This window comes from Antechinus flavipes, chromosome 3 (assembly GCF_016432865.1).
Source record: "Antechinus flavipes isolate AdamAnt ecotype Samford, QLD, Australia chromosome 3, AdamAnt_v2, whole genome shotgun sequence".
In the NCBI taxonomy this organism is placed as follows: Eukaryota; Metazoa; Chordata; class Mammalia; order Dasyuromorphia; family Dasyuridae; genus Antechinus; species Antechinus flavipes.
The window spans coordinates 244,043,904-244,063,935 of NC_067400.1; the positions used below are offsets into that span (position 1 = coordinate 244,043,904).

The 20,032-nt window shown below is 37.7% G+C and overlaps 1 protein-coding gene across 1 annotated transcript in view; it reads right to left on the reverse strand.

Moving 5' to 3' along the window:
- RRP1 (ribosomal RNA processing 1) overlaps window positions 1-2,863 on the reverse strand; it is a 29,885-nt gene extending 27,022 nt beyond the window's left edge. The window contains exon 1 of the mRNA XM_051984790.1: window positions 2,689-2,863. Coding sequence (XP_051840750.1) covers window positions 2,689-2,821 — 133 coding nt within the window. The 5' untranslated portion in view covers window positions 2,822-2,863. The remainder of the gene's footprint in view (window positions 1-2,688) is intronic.
- Window positions 2,864-20,032: the final 17,169 nt, after the last annotated feature.

The following is a 20,032-nucleotide window of genomic DNA, read 5'->3' on the forward strand; positions in this document are numbered from 1 at the left end:
ACACCAACTGAAGGATGGCTAAATAAAATTATAATTTACGAAAGGAATGAATTACTGCAATGGAAGCAACAGTAGAAGGCAACAGTTAGGAAATAAAGAAGCAAGAACCACTCTTCCCGCACCCTATCTCCTGTCTAGGTTTGCCTGAGCAAACATAGCTTGTGGGCCATCTACTTCACCAGAGTTACCATTTTCTGCTCCTACAGAGGTAGGGAGTGAAAGAAATCACAGTCTTCCCCCCTCCCTTGACATCTCTCTCCCATCCCTTTCCCTTGGATCTGAAACGCCAACGGAGAAAAAGAAGAAAAGAAAAAAATCAAGGGAATCTCAGCCATATTCCCTAATGGACTGAGAGGTATCAAACAGCTATGAAATCAGAAAACGTGGAGATTCCAAATCCTGCCTCTGGTGCAAACTAACTTTTTTTGTTTGCAACTTTGGCAAATCTATGATCTTTTTCTTTAATTTTCTATAGAAAAACTGAGGCCTATGTGACTCCTAAGAAATCTTTCAAACTGGAGCTATGAAACTATGATTAGACTGACAAAGATGTTGGAAAACCTCATTTGCAGAAGACCAGTGGAATTGCCCTTTCCTTTCAACAAAGGCTAGGACTAATGCCTCACCTCTGTCCATAGTAAACTAAAATCTTAACAAAATGATTGGTCAAGAGGATGAGAAGTGTCTCTCATTAAATTCATTTGGGGATTTCCCCAAAACCCCTCTAATTACAACTGTCTGGGCCAGCTGTAGTTACTAAGGGGTCTTAGGAAGTTCAAACAACTGTCCATTAAATATAATTCTTGAATGACAGTTTGGGATTATGTTCTAAACAAAGGTCATATGGTGCCTTAATAATATAAGCAGCTCCTTTCCTCTTCTGACACTGGCACCTTCTTGGTGCAGGTCATCATCTCAAATTTGAATTGCTGCAATCGTCAGTCAGTAGGCCATTCCAGAAACATTTATTAAGCACTTATTCTGTGTAAGCCAGATAGAAAGATGGTCCTCAAGGAACTAATAGAGAAGACAATTTGAAAACAACAATGCAACATACAAAACATAAAATGAAAATGGATAGCCTTCTGTGTGGTTTTCCTGCCTCATATCTCTCCCCAATCCCATCCATTCTCTTCACCTATCAAAGTGATCTTTCAAGAGTATGTCTCAACTTGTACATCACACACACCCCTAGTGAATAAAATCCAGAGGCTTCCTATTTGTTCTCTTTGGTTTTTAAAGCCTTTCATAATGTGGTCCCTTATTATCTTTCCAATTTTCTTATAGCTTACTCCCCATCTCAAATACTCTACAATTCCATAAGGGTGGTTTCTCTGATGTTCCTCACTCCTCACTGACATTTCTAATAGTTATTATGAGGATGAAATTTTCTTTTTGCAAAACTTAGGAGTATTATATAAATGTTACTTTCAACATTATCTTCACCACCACTACTATCACCATCAGAAACCTATCTAAATGCTTCCATCCCCGTATTGTTTTGTTCACCTTTCTTTGAATCTGCAGCACTTAACAGGTTTAATAATATTTTGATTATTTCCCATTTATACTGTATTAAATGTTCTTTGCGAATAGCAGTTTGCATGCTATATGTCTCCCCTCACCTCCCCCTCCTGGCCTCTTGGCTTGAAAGCTTCTAGAAATCAGGAGTTTTTTGGTCATTCATTGTATTCTGAAGAACAGTACCTAATACATTATAGGGGCTTAATCAATGCTTATTGACTGATTCATAAATGACATTTTAGGATTTTTGTTTAGTAACTCAAATTTTTTTCAATTAGAAGGCTAATAAAAAATAACCCGTTTTTATCTTGCTAGCTAGTGACTCCACCACCCGCAGTTGGAAAATGGCATCAGTGTCATAAGATAAAATGTTCCCAGAAATCTAAGGATGGCATTCTCACCTCACTGACTTAGAGGTGAAACAACACTGATTGGAAAGAAGTCAGAAGGCGGGTTCAGCTGCTTTGAAATGAAAGACTTTGGAGAAGTCACTGCCCTTCGGAGTCTTTACAAGAAACTGGGGGAGGGGGAAGAAGCGATAAGTGCCCTAAACCCTTAGGGCCAAAGAGGGGGGAACTAAATCCTTACAACCCCGGGGTAAGGGGGTAGTAAATCCTTAACACGGGGAGTGGGGGGAGGAGACGAAAGGGGAAAAGGGGGCAGTAAGTCCTTACAACCGAGGGATAGGAAGGCAGTAAATCCTTACAACGTGGGGGGAAGTGAAGGGGGAGGAGACGAGAGGGGGAAAGGGGAAAGGGGCAGTAAGTCCTTACAACTGGAAGAGAGGGAGGCAGTAAATCCTTAAACCAAAGCTTAAGGTAAGCATTCCTAACGGATAGTCAAACGATCTGAAAACTCCCAATCTGGTCTGGGATGGTGACATCCGGCGCTGCCTCGAAACCACTCACAGACTCCCCCTGCCCACCTGGGTTGGTTATTCTCCTTTAGGACACTCAGCTCCACGTGGACGACTTCAGCATTCTTCTCCTATCGGCTCCGACTCCCTCCCCCGCCCGCTTTCTTTCTCCCCTCTCTATCCTTTCTAACAGAACCAGAAAGTTCCTCCGGCTCCCTCCGCGACAACCCGTACCCCCAAAGCCCTCCGCCTTCCCCGCAGCGCCCCAGGCCACGTGCAGCCCCCGCTCAGTACTCTGGGGGCCTCACCTGAAGCAGCTTCGGTCTTGGCGCGGATGTATCTTCTGAGCTTCCTGACGGCACGGTCTCGGATAGTTTTTTCGTTGCCGGCCAGCCGCTGGGCCAGCTGGATTTCCGAAGGAAGAGCCGGGGCCGGGGCCATGATGCCGAAAAATTCATAAAGCACCGGGGAGATAAAAGCGCGACAAAAAAGGGTCGATGCAGAAATGACGTCACAGCGGCGCGACGTCACGTGAAAAAGTGAGAGCGCCACCATCTGGACAGCCTCCGAAGCGCCGGGGGTGGGATAGTGTGATCTATCTAGATCAATTTCCTACTGAGTTTTCAAGAAGAATCTTGCTAATTTATTGTATCTGAGCAGTTCAAGAGTTATACGATATTTATTTCTCACCACCATTCTCACTGCGGCAGCTTCGTAAATTCCAAAGCAGACTCAATATTGCGTTAGCAAAAACGGAGCACAGCTTCCATACTATCTCCCACAATGCTGTGTTGGCTGGAGAATCTTAATTCATGTCGATTAAATTGAATTGGCTAATAAATTCACCCCAAATGCTTCCTTTCAGAAAGTCTAAGCACTATTGCCAGCTTGACGAGGAGATCCCCAAAACTCTTTCTCTCTTTCTCTCTCTCTGATTTTGGGAATGAGCCATGAGGTAAAGCATTTGAGAAGCTCCTTCAAGGAGACTTTCTCCTTAAATCCTGCCGCTGAATATTATGGAATATTATTGTTCTGTAAGAAATGACCAGCAGGATGAATACAGAGAGGCTTGGAGTGACTTACATGAACTGAAACTGAGTGAAATAAGTAGGACCAGGAGATCATTATACACTTCGACAACGATACTATATGATGATCAATTCTTATGGACATGGCCATCTTCAACAATGAGATGAACCAAATCAGTTCCAATAGAGCAATAATGAACTGAACCAGCTACACCCAGCGAAAGAACTCTGGGAGATGACTAAGAACCATTACATAGAATTCCCAATCCCTCTATTTTTGTCTGCCTTCATTTTTGATTTCCTTCACAGGCTAATTGCACACTATTTCAAAGTCCAACTCTTTTTATACAGCAAAATAACTGTTTGGACATGTATACTTATATTGTATGTAACTTATACTTCAACATATTTAACATGTATTGGTCAACCTGTCATTTGGGGGAAGGGGTGGGGGGAAGGAGGGGAAAAGTTGGAACAAAAGGATTTGCATCTGTCAATGCTGAAAAATTATCCATGCATATATCTTGTAAATAAAAAGCTATTAAAAAAAAAAAAAAAAAGAATCCTGCCGCTGTAAAGACACCCCGCCCCCCAAGGACAAACAGCTTCATTCTATTATCTAAGTGGGGCTGGTTGAGTCCTGAGATGAAGAATTCCAACCCTATTCAATTGAAGATTTTCTATTCAATTCCAGCTCAAACTCCACCCACCAGCCCGCATCAGGAGGAGAAGCAGGCCTGGGCTTGTAACCAAAGGCTTTTATTATAAAGGAGCCAATTTTAAATCCTCTTCTTGCAGAGGACCTAACATGCCATGCCATGCCATGCCATACTATGCTATGCCAAGGAAACCTCTGCCCACTGGAATATTCTCTTTCAGCAGTACCCTCTCTTTATCCTCACCTATTTCCCTAACGAGACTTTATATCTCTCTGTTGGGATTTCTTTACTAGAAACTTTACTTCTCTATCAGGACCTTGCCACTAAGGAAGTCAGTCTTTCTATTCCTGCATAGCAAAGACTGACTTCCAACTGCCTATAATAAACTTCTTTTTATCAGTCTAGCTTTTCGAGTTCATAAATTCCTTTACGAAGTGTTATGGGCCAGAACTTGAAACAAGGTGCTAAGTCACTGGAATTGATAGAGACAATGCTTATGTACTTAGTTCACATTTTTAGAGTTCACACCTTTAAGAGAGTTCATAATTAGTTCACACATTAGAGTTCACACCTTTAGAGAGCATATATAAGCTAGGAGCCCACTAAAGGACAGGCCCACTAGAGACTTTGGGAGATTCACAAATCAGAAGCCCATAAGCCCACTCTCAGAGGCGAAGTCAAATTCATTCCATATTCCACCTTTGTTCTGGCTAGAGGCTTTGGATTCAGAGGGAGTTGGAGGTTGAAGCTGGAAGAGACAAAGGATTAGTGGCAAGAGCTCTTGGAACCAAGGAGAGAGATAGGCCTCTAAGAAAGCTAACCTGGCCCAAGAAAAGAGACAAGATTTGGAAGGAGAAAATAAAGGATCTGGACTTTAACTCCTGGCTTCATTTGAGGTGATTATTACACTGAACTGAAACGAAGGCTGCTCCCAGAAGCTCCCCGAGAAACCTGCTCCAGAGAACATCACATTTTATTTTATTTTTTTTTGTTTTGTTTTTTGTTTTTGTTTTTTAATTTTTTATTTAAAAATTACTTTATATTGACACTCGTTTCTGTTCCGATTTTTTTTTCCCCTCCCTCCCTCCACCCCCTCCCCTAGATGGCAAGCAGTCCTTTATATGTTGGATATGTTGCAGTATATCCTAGATACAATATATGTTTGCAGAACCGAACAGTTCTCTTGTTGCATAGGGAGAATTGGATTCAGAAGGTATAAATAACCCGGGAAGAAAAACAAAAATGCAGATAGTTCACATTCGTTTCCCAGTAGAACATCACATTTTAGAGAAGAACACTACAATGAAGGACCTCTGCCACCAGAAGGGGGTTCCCAAAACTCCCTACCTATGCGCAGAATCCCAAAGGGAATTAGGGGAGCCAAACATCCTCATTTGGTTCCCTGAACCCCAAACCTGCCACTAACGTCATCATTTAACTCCCTGACCACCAGGAACCCTAATCTCATCATTTGGTTCCCTGAATCTAATCTCATCAAACTCAGAAAAATCCTCTATTATCAACCATTATTAATTTCAAAGGAGTAATTAAATTGAATCTTGGAGAGACCTTTATGATTACAGATCATAGGATCATAGATTTTGAAATACTAACATAGCTCTTCTTCAAGCCACACTTATCTATTGTGGAGTAACTTTTGTATGTATATATAAACATATACATATGTATGTGTACATATCTTATATAAGGCAGTTAGATAGGTCAGTAGATATAATGCTGGCCCTGGAATCAAAAAGACTCAACTTCCTGAATTCAAAATCTGTCTCAGACACTTAATTGCTATGTGACTGAGCAAATCATTTAACCCTGTATGCCTCAGTGAAATAAACTGGAGAAAGAAATGGAAAACCATTTCCAGACACAAAAGTATGTTTGACAAGAAAAGCCGAATGAGATCACAGAGTTGCATAGGACTGAAATGACTGAATACACATATCTTATACATATATACTGTTATGTCCTGTTGGCTTCCTGGAGGTCTTAGGACCAGCCTTGTTCTCAGAAGAATAATAACCACAAGAATGGCCAAAGTCTTTATTACCTCCTTCACAGTCTGGGGCCGGGCTAGCTTTCTGGAGGCCCTCTGGAATGAATCATTTCAGTGGGGGAATGCAGGAAGCAGGAGAGCCACTAGGATCTCTATCTTGAATTCTGTCTTCCTCCCCGATCTCTTAACTCTTATATACTTTATATGCTTTAATAGGAGTGTTGTACTTTATCAATGATTTTTCTGCATCTATTGACATAATCATATAATTTTGTTACTCTTACTGTTGATATATTCAATTATATTAATAGTTTTCCTTATGTTAAACCATTTATTCATTCTTGGTATAAATTCCATTTGGTCATAATGTATAATCTTTGAAACATATTGTTGTAATCTTGTTAACTGGTATTTTATTTGGGATTTACATTCATATTTGTTAATGAAATTTGTACATATTTTTCTTTCTCTGTTTTTACTCTTCCTTATTTCGATATCAGTATCATCTTTGTATCATAAAAAGGTTTGGGAGAACCTCTTCTTTGCCTATTTTTGCAAATAATTTATTTAATATTAGAGTAAGTTGCTTTTCACATGTTTGATAGAATTCACTTGTAAATCCATCTGGTCCTGATGAATTTTTCTTAGAAAGCTTATTTATGACCTGTTCAATCTCTTTTTCTAAAATAGGCCTATTTAGATACACCCTTTCCTCTTTTGTTATCTAGGCAGTTTATATTTTTGGAAATACTCTTCCATTTCACTTAGATTGTTAAATTTATTGGCATGTAATTGGGCAAACTAATCCTTGTAATTGTTTCAATTTCATTTTCATTAGTGATATAGTCTCCTTTTCATTTTTAATACTAATGATTTTGTGAAGGATGTAGAAGACCCTTACCCAAAATGACTACTCAGAGATCATTCAGTAAAAAGCAGAAAAGTTGTTTATTGAAAACCTCCAGAGCATGAGCTGCCCTATCATGAGATAAGAGAAAGCTCATGGTAGGAGGGCTAAAGAAGTAGTAAAGATACATAGCTTTTATACAAGAGATTACATCACAAGTAAGAGAGCACTGAGAAGGGGATGCAGAGGCATCTAATTGCTTGTTGCTATTCGGAGAGATTGGAATGGAAGGTTTCTGTTTCCCAAAAATTTCCTGATTTCTAAGAAACTGAAAATCAGGCTTTCTGGCTTAATCAAGCAGATAGTAGTCAAGCTAATAGACTAAATATCGATAAATGTCAAATACCAATAAATGTCATCAGCTCAGGTTAAGTAAATATGTTTACTGCTGGCCAACGCTCAAGTAAATATGGGCCTGCACATATTATACAGGTCATAGGGGAAACACAGAAATAAAGAAAATAAAATACAGAAAAAGAATTTAAACATTCCTGTAAGTTTTTCACCTTATCTCTCTATTCCGCACAATTTGATTTTCTTCTTTTTTAAAATTATGTTAACCAATGGTTTATCTATTTTGTTTTTCTTAATATCAACTATAGTTTTGTTTTTTAATAATTTGTTACATAGAATTATTAATTATATTTAATTTATAATTATATAATAAATTTTCATAATGCCACCTATTGTTTTATTTAATGTCAATAGTTTCTTACATTAATTTTTTATTAATTTCATGTTTAATTTTTTCAATTTAATACTTAATTAGGAATTTAAAATGTGTTTTTTTCCTAGTTGTTTTCTCCATTCTATTGACATATAAATTTTCCTTTGATTACTGCTTTTGCTGTATCCTATAGGTTGTGATATGCTGCCTCATTATTGTCACTCTCTTTAATGAAAGTATTGATTGTATCTATGATTTCTTCTTTAACCCATTCTTTAAGATTAGGTTGATTACTCACTAAAGAATTTGTTGTTGCTGTTATTTAATGTTTCCATGGTACCTTACTAAATATAGTTTGAATTGCATTGTGGTCTGAAGAGGAAACCATACTATTTCTGCTTTTTTTATTTTTAGTCATAAAATTTTAGTGCTTTACTGTATCCTCATTCTTTGTAAAGATACCATATGCCACTCAGAAAAAAGCATATTCTTTTCTATTCACATTCATTTCTCTCCAGATATCTATCATATCTTATCTAAAATTCTATTCACTTCCTTGATTTCTTTCTCTTTTTTTGTTTAAATTTATCTAGTTTTGAGAGAATATTAAAAGTCCCCACTATTGTAAAACTACAATCTAATTCCACCTATAATTTATTTAACTTTTCTTTTAAAAATGTAGTTTCAGATTTGGTATACATAGGTTTAATACTGATATTGCTTTATGATGTAGTTTCCCTATTTATCTCTTTTAATTAAATCTATTTTCATTTTAACTTTGTCTGAAATCATGATTGCTATCCCTATTTTTTTTTGATCAGCTGAAGCAAGATAACTTCTACTCCAGCCTTTTATTTTAACTCTGTGTGTATTTCTTATTTTTAAAAATATTTGTTATAAGCAACATATTGTCAGATTTTGATTTTTTAAATCCATTATGCTATTTGCTTCCATTTTGTGAGCAAACTCATCCCATTCATGCTCAGAGTTATAATTACTATTTGTGTATTTCCCTCTACTCAGGCTCTCTTTTTACCCTAACGCTCCTCTAGTTTACTTCTAACTACTACTTCCCTAATACTCTTTTTAAAATTTCTCCCTTAAACAATAAACTGGGAAAACATTTTTACAGTCAAAGGTTCTGATAAAGTCCTCATTTCCAAAATATATAGAGAATTGACTCTAATTTATAAGAAATCAAGCCATTCTCCAATTGATAAATGGTCAAAGGATATGAACAGACAATTCTCAGACAAAGAAATTAAAACTATTTATGGACATATGAAAATATGCTCCAAATCATTATTAATCAGAAAAATGCAAATTAAGACAACTCTGAGATACCACTACACACCTGTCAGATTGGCTAGAATGACAGGGAAAGATAATGGGGAATGTTGGAGGGGATGTGGGAAAACAGGGACACTGATACATTGTTGGTGGAATTGTGAACACATCTAGCCATTCTGGAGAGCAATTTGGAATTATGCTCAAAAAGTTATCAAACTATGCATACCCTTTGATCCAGCAGTGTTCCTACTGGGCTTATACCCCAAAGAGATACTAAAGAAGGGAAAGGAACCCATGTGCCAAAATCTTTGTGGCAACCCTGTTTGTAGTGGCTAGAAGCTGAAAAATGAATGGATACCTATCAATTGGAGAATGGTTGAGTAAATTGTGGTATATGAACGTTATGGAATATTATTGTTCTGTAAGAAATAACCAGCGGGATGAATACAGAGAGGACTGGCGAGACTTACATGAACTGATGCTAAGTGAAATGAGCAGAACCAGGAGATCATTATATACCTCAACAACGATACTGTTTGAGGATGTATTCTGATGGAAGTGGATCTCTTCAATAAAAAGTGCTAATTCAGTTTCAATTGATCAAGGATGGACAGAAGCAGCTATACCCAAAGAAAGAACACTGGGAAATGAATGTAAACTGCTTGCATTTTTGTTTTTCTTCCCAGGTTATTAATATCTTCTGAATCCAATTCTCCCTGTGCGACAAGAGAACTGTTCAGTTCTGCACACATATATTGTATCTAGGATATATTGTAACCTATTTAACATGTAAAGGATTGTTTGCCATCTGGGGGAGAGGGTGGAAGGAGGGAGGGGAAAAATCGGAACAGAAGTGAGTGCAAGGGATAATGCTGTAAAAAATTACCCTGGCATGGGTTCTGTCAATAAAAAGTTATTTAAAAAAAAAATGTCTCCCTTATCCTCCCAACTTACCCACCTATTCTTTATTTTACCTACTCCTCTAAGAGTCTCTCCTTTTTCCCTTTCTGCTATCCTCCTATATTTTAATCTACATGCCATTCTATAAGTTCCACTCCCTCCCCACTTATCCTTCTTATTTCTTCTTTTTTCTTTTTCTGAGGCAATTGGGGATTAAGTGACTTGCCCAGGATCACACAGCTAAGGAAGGGTCTAAGGTCAGATTTGAACTGAGGTCCTCCTGATTTCAGGACTGGTGCTCTATCCACTGCGCCACCTAGCTGCCCCTACTTTTTTATTTCTTTATAAATTTGAAAGACTAATATCCTTCTAGATGTTTATGTAGTTCCTTCTTTAACACAGATCTGATAAGAGTAAGGTTCTAGCACTATCATCCCTCCACCCTGATTTGCTTCTGCTGTATCAATTCTTCCTCTTAGGGCTCATTTATATAAATTGCTCCTTTTTACCTTTCCTACCCAATTTTTTAAAGACTCATACCAATTATATTTGGCTCAGTCACAATCTTTCAAACTATTCAAGTACTGATGACAATCTTAAGAATACCGATAACATTTTTACATATAAGAAGTAAATAGTTTGATCTTATTGAGTTCCTTAAAATTGAACTTTAATATTTTTAATATATTTCCTGGATCTTAAATGCTGAATTTTCCATTAGTCCTGTGTTTGGGGGGAAAAGGGGGCAGGAGAGCAGAACCAAGATTATGGAGAGTAGACAGGGCATTGCTGAACTCTCCCCAGTGTACCTCAGAATCAATGCTAGATCAAGTCTCTGGACAAATTTTTAGAATGACAGAACTCACAAACTTTTGAAGTGTAATAATTTTTCAGCTTAAGATATCTTGGAAGGGTTTCGGAAAAGGTTTGTCTCAACTGGGCAGGGGGAACACAGCTCAGCGCAGGTCTAGCATGGGGAATCCAGAAGAGGCTCTTATCAGCATTAGCTACTCTATCCTCATTCAGAAGGCAAGTGGATCAGAATCCAGCTGTGAGACCCCCATTGCAACCACAGAAAGCAAATTATGTGCTCTCAAACTCTAGCATAACAGGCATGTTTGGGACAAAAAGACCTACCCAAATTGACTACTACAGAGATCACTCATAGAAAGCAGAATTATTTATTAGAATCTGGCCCCATCCTGGTCTGTGAGCCAAATTTCATAGCAGGATAGGCTCAGAGCCTTGAAAATGATTACAGTTTTTATACATTTCAGACAAAGAACGCCCCAAATCCCACCCTCTATATGTTATGATTGGTCACATAAGTCTACTGTTCCCCTATTTGGTCAGTGGAATGCAATAGATAAGATGATGTACAGCTTCTTCAACCATGTAATTCCTTCTTTGGATAATGAAATGTAGTCCAGGTCTTACCTAAACTCACGTGACTCTGGAGAAGCAGAAACCGAGGCCTTTAGGCTTGTTCTACTTTAGCTATTCATCTCTGAGCAATATGTGCTTAATCTGTAAGTTGTTCACCTTTTCCCACACAGGCAGAACATGGCCAAGCCCACCTAATGCAATAGGAAAGGCTACAGCATCACTGGTCCCAGCACAATCAATAAGAGGGTGCTGTTCCCCTACAAAAGAAGCTTAAGACAATCTCCTCTGTGCCCTAGGAACAAAGGTTCCTTTAAAAATGCTCATTTAAAAATGAACAAAAAGAACTCTGACACTAGAAAGCCACTATGGAAACAGGGAACGTCAGGACACTAACAGAAGGGACAGCAAAGGCAAAATGCTTATAGGTCAAGCCTCAAGGGGGATATGATCTGATCTCACGTTTAAAAGGCTCTCTTGAAAGAATTCAAAAAAGGATCTTAAAAGGGAGATAGAAGAAAAATGAAGAAAAGAAATGAGAGCTATGTAGGAGAAATGTGAAAATGTGAGGAGAAAGCCAACAGCTTAGAAAAGGAATGACAGAAATTGAAGAAAACAACTCCTTAAAAAATAGAATTGGTGAAATGGAAAAAAATAAGTCCATTGAACAAAACAACTCCTTTAAAAGTACAATTGACCAAATGCTAAAAAAGGTAAAAAAGCCAACTGAAGAAAACAATTCACTAAAAATGAAAGTGAATGATTCAATGAGACATCAAGAAGAAAATATAAAATAACTCATTGGAAAAACAACTGACCTGGAAAGTAGATCCAAGGGAGACAATTTAAGAATTATTGGACTTTCTGAAAGCCATGTGAAAAAAAGAGACTAGACGACATCTTTCAAGAATCATCTAGAAAAACTACCCTCATATCCTAGAACTAAAGGGTAAAATAGACATTGAAAGAATCCACTGATCATCTCCTAAAAGAGACAATAAAAAGAAAATTCCAAGGAATATTGTAGCTAAATTCCAAAATTATCAGATTAAGGAGAAAATACTGTAAGCAGTCAGAAAGAAATAAAATATCAAATTTGGTCTTTAAATATAAAACTCAAGAGAAGCATAAAAAGGTAAATGGAAGAAAAAAAGCAACTATGTTTTTTAAAGGTTAAAATGTTTACACCCCTACATGGGAAGATGATACTTGTAACTTTTGAAAATTGTACCTTTGTCAGGCCAATTAGAAGGGATATAGTAGACAGAAACTATAGGTATAAATTGACTTTAATGTGATGAGAGAAAAGAGGAGGTAAAATACCGTATATACTCGAGTATAAGCCGAGTTTTTCTGCCCAATTTTTGGGCAGAAAATCCCCTCCTTGGCTTATACTCGAGTCACTAGATAAAACATGTGTAAATATCCCTTTGAATGCCCCCCCTGCTGTGTAGTATACAGCGTGAGTGCCAACTGTGATACTACAGGGTCGGCCGTTGCTACGGTGATGCGGCTCTTCTTGTATTATCACAGTCGGTAACCGGACTGTATACTAATGCTGGCAACCGCTCTACTTACGTATACCGGCACCCACTCTCCTCCTCTGCGGGCACCGGTGCACTACCTAACCCTACTGATATAAGTTTTCCCAGATTTTTAGGTTAAAATTAGGGGCCTCAGCTTATATTGGGGTCAGCTTATACTCGAGTATATACAGTAGGTAAATTACATCACATGAAAAAGCACAGAAGTCCTGTTAAACTTGAGGGAAAGAAGGGAAGGGCTTGAACATGGTTTGGACCTTAATCTCATCAGATTTGTTACAAAGGTGTAAGGTTAATGTAGGTTTGGAATTTGCATTTAACTGGCACAGATTTAAAGCAGATGAGTACAAGTTAATTCTGCTCAGAACCTTGATTCAAATAAGACACAAGGGAAGAGGAAACTTGTAATAGAGAAAGAATAAACAACAGGCATTGTTATTAGAGTAATAACACAAACAGACAAACATGTAATATATATCATCATTGATTCATGATTTCCTGACTCTTCAGGCTGGGAGAGCCCCAAAATCACACAGCTAGTCAGAGTGAAACCCAAAAAGGGAAAAATCCTAGGAAAGTTGTCCCCTCCTTGGGTGAAACTCTGACGTGTCTACCCCACTATGGGGTTTACACAGACTGAGAACAAAGTAGGCACTATGCCAAATTTATTATGTCATATATGATCCTCTGGACTGAACAGCTTCTCAGATATGGGGCTTCCACCAGGGGGAGTAGTTCACTCATTTCTTTAAACTAACTAGTTTCACTCAGGGAACTAGCCAGGGTTCTGGGATGAAATATACCAAGGCTCAAAGGAAGGTCTTAAATCAAGCACAAGGAAAAGTGGTCTCTTGTGTCTTATCAAATAATTGCAAGCATATTCTTCTGTTCTCAGTACAAGGTTATACAAAGGGCTTACAATCAGAAGGATCTCCAAAGACATGACCAAGACTTAAAAAGGGAATAAAACATATTAGTTTGGTATAGAAATGTGTCTCACTCTATAGAGAACTCCCAGGCAGCTAGAAACTTCAGTAACTGGGATGTTCCCCTCCTTCTAAGATTAATCAAGGGTACATTTAAGATTGAAATGGAAAACATAAGGTCCTGGCAAAATTACTGGGGCATTGTGAACTTTAGAGAAGACTGAATCCCTAGAAACTAACAACATGCTTCAGAGAATTAGATCATAGAAAACAGAAACCAAGATTGGTCATAGAACCTTTCATAGTAACATATGATTTTTAAGATATTTTTAAAACACACACAGTAATAACAAAGACATGATTTCTCTCAATAAACAGCTCTGTTGAATTATCAGCAACCCCATGTCCTTATTTTCAACCACCACTAGCATTTGTGTTGTGCTGGCCACAACGTCATCTTGTGGGGAAATAGGAGGGGGAAGAAGGAAAGGAAAAAGGAAGGCTAATAGAAGGGAAGATAGAAGTAGAAGAGAAAAGGGATAAGAAAGGGAGGAGGGACTGCAAAAAGGGAGGGCAGATTGAGGGAGGTGGTAGTCTGAAACAAAGCACTGATAAGGAGAAAAAGGAGAGAAAAGTATAATCTGGGGAAAATAGGATGGCAGGAAATACAGAGTTAGTAATATTATCTGTGAATGTGAATGAGATGAACTTTCCCATAAAACAGAAACAGATTGCAGAGTGGATTAAAAGATTCCTATAATATATTGTTTACAATAAACAATTTTGAAGCAAAGAGATAGAGTAAAGGTTGTGATGCCAGAGAAACTGAGCAAGATAGAGATTAGAGAACAATTTAATAATTTATTTAATGGAGAGATTTACTGGACCAAATGGATCCATGGTTTGGTTCCAGGGCTGAATGAGACTATTGTCTCAAAGAAATCCAGCAGTGAATGTCAGATACAAGATTCTTTTATAGGGTAACAAGAACAATGACATAATGGCTGATCTAATGGGGGAAGGAACCTAGGATGAGTATGACATAATGGAGGCAGGCACCTACTATGACATACTAGAGGGAGGTACCAAAGAGGCTCCTGATATTCTAATGATATCGAAAATGGATAAAGACCTTTATCCCATCAAACATTAAGAAAGAAAGGTCTTAGCACCATAATTTTGACCAACACTATGTGAAGTAAATAGACCAAATAAAAACCAAAATAAAGCTAGAACAATGCAAGGGCTTGTGGCAAGGTCAAATCTCTCCCTGATAACCCCAGAGTTAATCAGCAATACACAAAGCTCCTTATTGCAATCATGTCAAGTCCTCTGCAGTTGGGGAGCATATGGACAGTTCACTGAATTAGGTCTGTGTTCATTTATGACTCAGCTTCTGTTTACAGAGCAGCAGGGCTCAAGGGCTGCCCATTCAGAGGGGCAAACCACTCCAGGGGAGAAGGGTGAGGCTTGGAGTAGTTCTACCTGTCCCTGCCCAGAGGAACAGACAGGGCTGCAGAAAGGATCAGATTTCTGAGCAGATTAGGCAGTTAGACCAAGGCAGGCAAATCCCAAACTTTTAGAGGCCTGATACCAAACTGCAAGGTCCTTTTAAATATGCTGAAATACTAATTAAGGACCTGGGGTAACAGGAGTGGAGAAATAGATCAGAGAGACTGCCAGTCCCACGACAGGTGTCTGATTTCTAATTGTTTCTAAAAAATAATCCCAAAAACTGAGTCTGCCAGGGCAATTCAACAGAATAAGGTGTTCCAAAGTTAAAGTATAACCAGAAAATCAGTCCAGTAAATTTAAGCAAGGAGTAAAAAAATGAAAAGGACTATTTAAAGGACTTCCAATTAAACCTGAACTAGTAAGATAGGGGGTGGGGCAGAAGTGCCTAAGAAAATACACCAGTTTCCCCAATTCCCTATTTTTTCATCCCTTTTTTTTTCTCATGGAAAGGAATTACCAAATAACCATCCCACATATAAATCATATATATATATATATATGTATATATGTATATATATATATATATATATATATACATATATATATATATATGACAGACTAAAAAATCCCTCAAACATAACAGCAATAGTTACACAAGTTTAACAATTTCCATCCCAACACTTATTACTTAAACACTGTAATACAGTTTTAACAATTCAACCACTTTCCTACTCTCCCATATCAGTCCAAATTACATCAGGAGCAGGGGTAATGGTTTTCTCAAAAACTGCTTCCTGATGAAGATGGGCGGAGATGCTCAGTCCAAGAAGGGGGATGGGTGTATCATCAATCAAAGCTGACAATCAAAGCTCAGATCTAGGTCTCAAAAACATGTCAATATATCTGTAATTTGACCAAATCTAGAAACAAAAACAAATCTAACAAAGAAAAGTTAGAAAAGTCTGGAATAGAAAGACTGCTCCAAAAGGACTGTTACAATATGTGGCCTCTCATTAGTTATAAACCTTAAAAAAAACCTTGAATATCCAAACATAATATCTAGTAACTGATAGATGACCGGACTAAATACTTATTTGCTCAAGTATTTAGGGTTTACAAATTACAGATTACTGATTACAGATATCCAGAATGAAAACAGCAAGGTATGATATAATTGAATTGCATTAACAATTTCTTATTGACTATTGCTCTGATTACAGAAATCAGTTACAGGAGGAAACAATGCAATGACATATTAACTACAAACCCAAGAAATTTTATCTCCAATAACAAATCCCATTAACCAAAGTTTCAGACAAATCCTAAACAGATATTTACCATAACCTTATATTTATACAAATCAGTTTGCTCCTTTTATCCAAAACCAGGGGGCTACAACTTGATTTAAAAAAAAAAAAGTCTGGAACAGTTTAAAGGTAGGGGTGGGGGTGGGGGTGGGGGGCCAGGGAGGAAAGAATTCCTTGTGGTCACCCTTACCCCCCACTCCACCTCCAAAGAGGCAGGAGGGAGAGGAGGTGAACTAAGCTGCACTCCAGGATAACTAGATGCTCTATAGAAGTAGCAGAGAGCAGTGAGGGGTAAGTTTAATCTTCACCTTTGAAGACAAAAGATGCCAACCCCATCCAACATTTAAAGTAGCAGAAATCAGTGGGGGGATAGGTGGGAAAGATTCCATAAAACCCACATGTCCAGCAGAGCTAGATTTAAAGTATAATTTACAATGTTATAATATAGGTAGTTTTTCTCTCCCTCTGACCCCATGTGGCCATTATTCCCAATGGACTTCTCCTAAGCTCCAACTTGGCCAGAGTTGAAGCCTTCAGAAAAATTAGATCCTTTTTGTTATATACTTTACCTAATTAGAGGCATGTGACCCCTTTCAGGAAAGTTAACAAAACTTCTTTAACAAGCTATTGTTCTTTTAAGATCTTGTACTTAAAGATAAGTAAATCTAGTCTGCATAGGCAACAGTAAAATTTATTTCCCAAATTTAGAATCATCTTAAAATTCCTAATCAAATGCTTTTTTCCAGCTGGAGTTCAGTATTAAAATAGCCAATTACCAAATCTGATTATTGTTCTTAAATTTAACAGAGCTCTTAAAATTAACAAAACAGACAAATCACACAGAAAACAGAACACACAAAGACTGCACAGTCAAAACATTTAACACAGACCAGGGGCTATCTGGAAAGAATAGTCCCAAGGGAAGTTGTCAGCTCCAGTCTTTCCTCCCATAATCCAAATGGAGCCTTTAAAAAAAAAAAAAAAAAACACATGATGTCTTAAAAAAAACCCACCCAGATTTATATTCTGGAATGGCCAGAGTTGTACCAAGTGCACACAGATGTGTCTTAGACACCCAGGTAGGGTTCCCTGCATCCAGAAGACATTATTCCCAGAATTTATGCCCATCAGCATTTCATAATTCTGGGAATACAGATGCTAGCATATAGACAGAACAGAACAGGTCTTAAGACATAACCAGATGGTACCCCAAAAGATACCCAGACAGACTTACTTTCCTGTGGCCGAAATGGGGGTGTCTACCATCAGGCTGTTGTGGCTGGAAACTGCTCTCTTTCCCAGAGGCTCTGGAAAAAATAATCCAGGAGGGCCTGGCCTCTCTAGGCCAAGAATTCAAATTCGCAGCCCCCTGCCCAAGGCAAAGACTGGAAAGTCTCTTATCTCTAATCCTGCTCATTTTCTAACATCTTGCTGGAGAGCTCCAAAATGTAATGCTGGAAAAATGAGCAAGATAGAGATTAGAGAACAATTTAATAATTTATTTAATGGAGAGATTTACTGGGACCAAATGGATCCATGGTTTGGTCCCAGGGCTGAATGAGACTATCATCTCAAAGAAATCCAACAGTGAATCTCGAATACAAGATTCTTTTATAGGGCAACAAGACCAATGACATAATGGGGGAGCTACCTGGATGGGGATGACCCAATGGGGGGAGGAACCTAGGATAAGGATGAAATAATGGAGGTAGACATCTAGGATGACATAATGGAGGGAGGTAGCAGAAAGGCTCTTGATATTCTAATGATGTCTAAAATGGATAAAGACCTTTATCCCATCAAATATTAAGAGGCCTAAGGTCTATCAAACATTAAGAGGGAATGGTTATAACCTGAAGCAAAGTAACTGAATAGGACAATTAGGGAAACTGGGTCAATACATTAAAAGAGAACTGTGGCACAACAAGATATAGGGATGAAGCAGAATATATATTATGCTTCAGGTGAAGTAAAAAAAAAGCAAGGATAGCAATTCTGATCTCAGGTCATGAAAAAGCAAAAATAGATCTAATTAAAAGAGATAAGAAAGGAAACCACATCTTGCTAAAGGATACTATAGACAACTAAATAATATTTATATTAAACATGTGTCCCTAGTGGTAAAGCATCCAAATTCTTAGAGGAGAAGTTAAGTGAGTTGCAAGAAATAGCAAAACTATACCAGTGGGGGAATCTCAATTTCCCTTTATCAGAACTAGATAAATTTAAACACAAATTTCTTACAACATTATCCCTTGCACTCACTTCTGTTCTGACTTTTCCCTTCCCTTCCTCCACCCACGCCCCTAGATGGCATACATGTTAAATATGTTATAGTATATCCTAGATACAGTAAGTGTGTGCAGAACCGTACAGTTCTCGTTGCACAAGAAGAATTGGATTCAGAAGGTAAAAATAACCTGGGAAGAAAAACAAAAATGCAATTCATTTCCCAGTGTTCCTTCTCTGGGTATAGCTGATTCTGTCCATCATCAATCAATTGGAATTGAATTAGATCTTCTCTTTGTCGAAGATATCCACTTCTATCAGAATACATCCTCATATAGTATTGTTGTTGAAGTGTATAATGATCTCCTGGTTCTGCTCTTTTCACTCAGCATCAGTTCATGTAAATCCTTCCAAGCCTCTCTGTATTCATCCTGTACACCCAATATTTCTGATAAAGGTCTCATTTCTAAAATATATAAAGAACTATGTCAATTTTATAAGAATAGACATCATTGCCCAAATGATAAATGGTCAAAGATATGAACAGACAATTTTCAGATGCTTCTTCTCCATGGATCAGTGATTCAAAGCAATTCCAATAGATTTTGGACAGAAAATGCCATCTGCATCCAGAAATTGAGGAAATTGAATGTAAACCAACACATGCATGTTCACTTCTTTTTTCTGTTGTTTTTTTTTTTTTTTTTTTTTAGTTTCTCCCATGGTTTTTATCTTTTGCTTTGATTTTCTCTCCCAACATAATCCATAAAACAATGTGTTTTAAAATTAAATAAACCAAAAAAAAAAAAAAAATCCATTAGTGTGCTCATCTTCCCATGGCACTTCCAACAATTGTCATTTGCCTTATTCTTTTTGCCAACAAACTTCAGAATTATTTAAATTTAAATCTAATCATTAATTTTTTGAAGCAGTTTTTTTCAGATGGCACTTTGGGCCTTGAGAATTAGATTTTCAATTTATCTTGTCCAGAACCAAGCTTCTTTACCTCAGTTCTTATCCATCAGCTCCAAACTGTGCTGCTGGTCTCTTCCCACTTTTGTTTCTTTTTGTGTGTTATATGCTGTTATGACACAGTTCAGTTTCCATAATTATCCTGACCCAGTACTCAGTTTCCCTGCTTCTCAAAGCTCAGTCCTGCAAAACCTCCCTTCCCTCTTTATCAGAATATTTGATAAGGATAAAAGATCTTATGTTTTAGAATGTCAGAATGCCTCTCCCTATCCCAAACTATTGGAATGTCAGATATTGTCTTATCAAGATGCCTCTCCCCATGTCCAGGGTGCCTCCCTATTGTGTCATCTCATCTCCAGAGGCTCACCCCACCCTGT